General features: G+C 60.8%; 1 protein-coding gene across 1 annotated transcript in view; it reads left to right on the top strand.

Moving 5' to 3' along the window:
* Positions 1-674: 674 nt before the first annotated feature.
* CNTF (ciliary neurotrophic factor) overlaps positions 675-1,101 on the top strand; it is a gene marked incomplete at its 3' end in the record, with an annotated part of 800 nt that continues 373 nt past the window's right edge. The window contains 1 exon segment of the mRNA XM_010167866.2: positions 675-830. Coding sequence (XP_010166168.2) covers positions 675-830 — 156 coding nt within the window.

The raw sequence follows: 1,101 nt of genomic DNA, 5'->3' as shown, positions 1-1,101 counted from the left end.
CCTCCCCTGTCTGCAGCCCTGCTTTGGGGCAGGACCGCTCTGGGAAAGGGGGGCCAGACCTGGGGGACCTAGTCCTGTGCAGCCATGGGGGAATAAGACTGCTAGAGGTGGCTGGGACAGGCCCCTGCAGCCTTTGTCAGGGTTTTGTCCAGCCCAGCCTGCAGCCAGTGCCAGATCTCTGGCCTGGGGGCTCCCCTCAATCCTCACTGGCAAACTTATAGCACTCTGCCCTACTTAGGCCCCAGTCCACTGCTCAGGCTGAGATGTTGAGCAATGTCTGGGCTTTGCTCGACTCTTCCTGGCAGTGGTTTCCAGTGCTCTGGTATGAGCCGAGGGGATTAGTGTGTTGCTAATCTCGCTGTGTGTCTGGGAGGGAAGAATGGGTCAGAGCTGGGGCTGGGAGCCTGTTGCCGTTGGGCAAAAGCATTCTGGACAAGGTGCTTGGACTAGCAAAGCATAGGGGAATTAGGGGAATAATCTGTTGCTGTTGATCCCAGAGACGGGAATTTGCAGCGTTGTGCCAGGCCCCAGGCGTGGAAGAGGGGGAGAGCCAGGACAGTGGACGTGTGAGCAGAGCTCCTGGCTGGAATGCACCAGCTCAGCAAAGGATTGTCCTCCCTGGGCCAGGCAGGCACTGTGCCGTGAGCCTGGTGCCTGTGATAACTGCCCAGGCCATGGCGGCAGCGGACAGCTCCTCAGCCACTCTCCAGCGCCGTGACTTGTGCAGCCGAGGCATCCGCCTGGCCGTTTTTTCAGATGTCGTTGATCTCCTGGACACCTATGGGAGTTTGCTCTGCTTGTTCTGGCTGCCCATGGGACTGGGAGTGCTGGTGGAGTGGCCACTGCTACTGGGGTCTGGGGGGCTCCTGGCAGCCATGCCAGGGCATGAGGGCTCTGGCCTGTGGTAGAGATAGGGGATAAAATCTGGGCCTTGGTGCTGCTGGATGATGCTTGGGCAAACCTTGAGCACCTGGCCTTGCCCCAGATGCCTCCTGGCCAGCACCAAAGCTGAATCGGGGTCCCCTGGAGCCAGTGCTGGCGGGGCTTGGGGTGGGGGGTCCCCTTGTTTCTCCTGCCCCTCGTGACCCCCTGCCGCTCTCA

The sequence above is a fragment of the Antrostomus carolinensis genome, unplaced genomic scaffold, assembly GCF_000700745.2.
Source record: "Antrostomus carolinensis isolate BGI_N321 unplaced genomic scaffold, ASM70074v2 scaffold44425, whole genome shotgun sequence".
Lineage (NCBI taxonomy): Eukaryota > Metazoa > Chordata > Aves > Caprimulgiformes > Caprimulgidae > Antrostomus > Antrostomus carolinensis.
The sequence above is the reverse complement of the archived record's forward strand: the minus strand, read 5'-3'. Positions and strand labels throughout refer to the sequence as shown.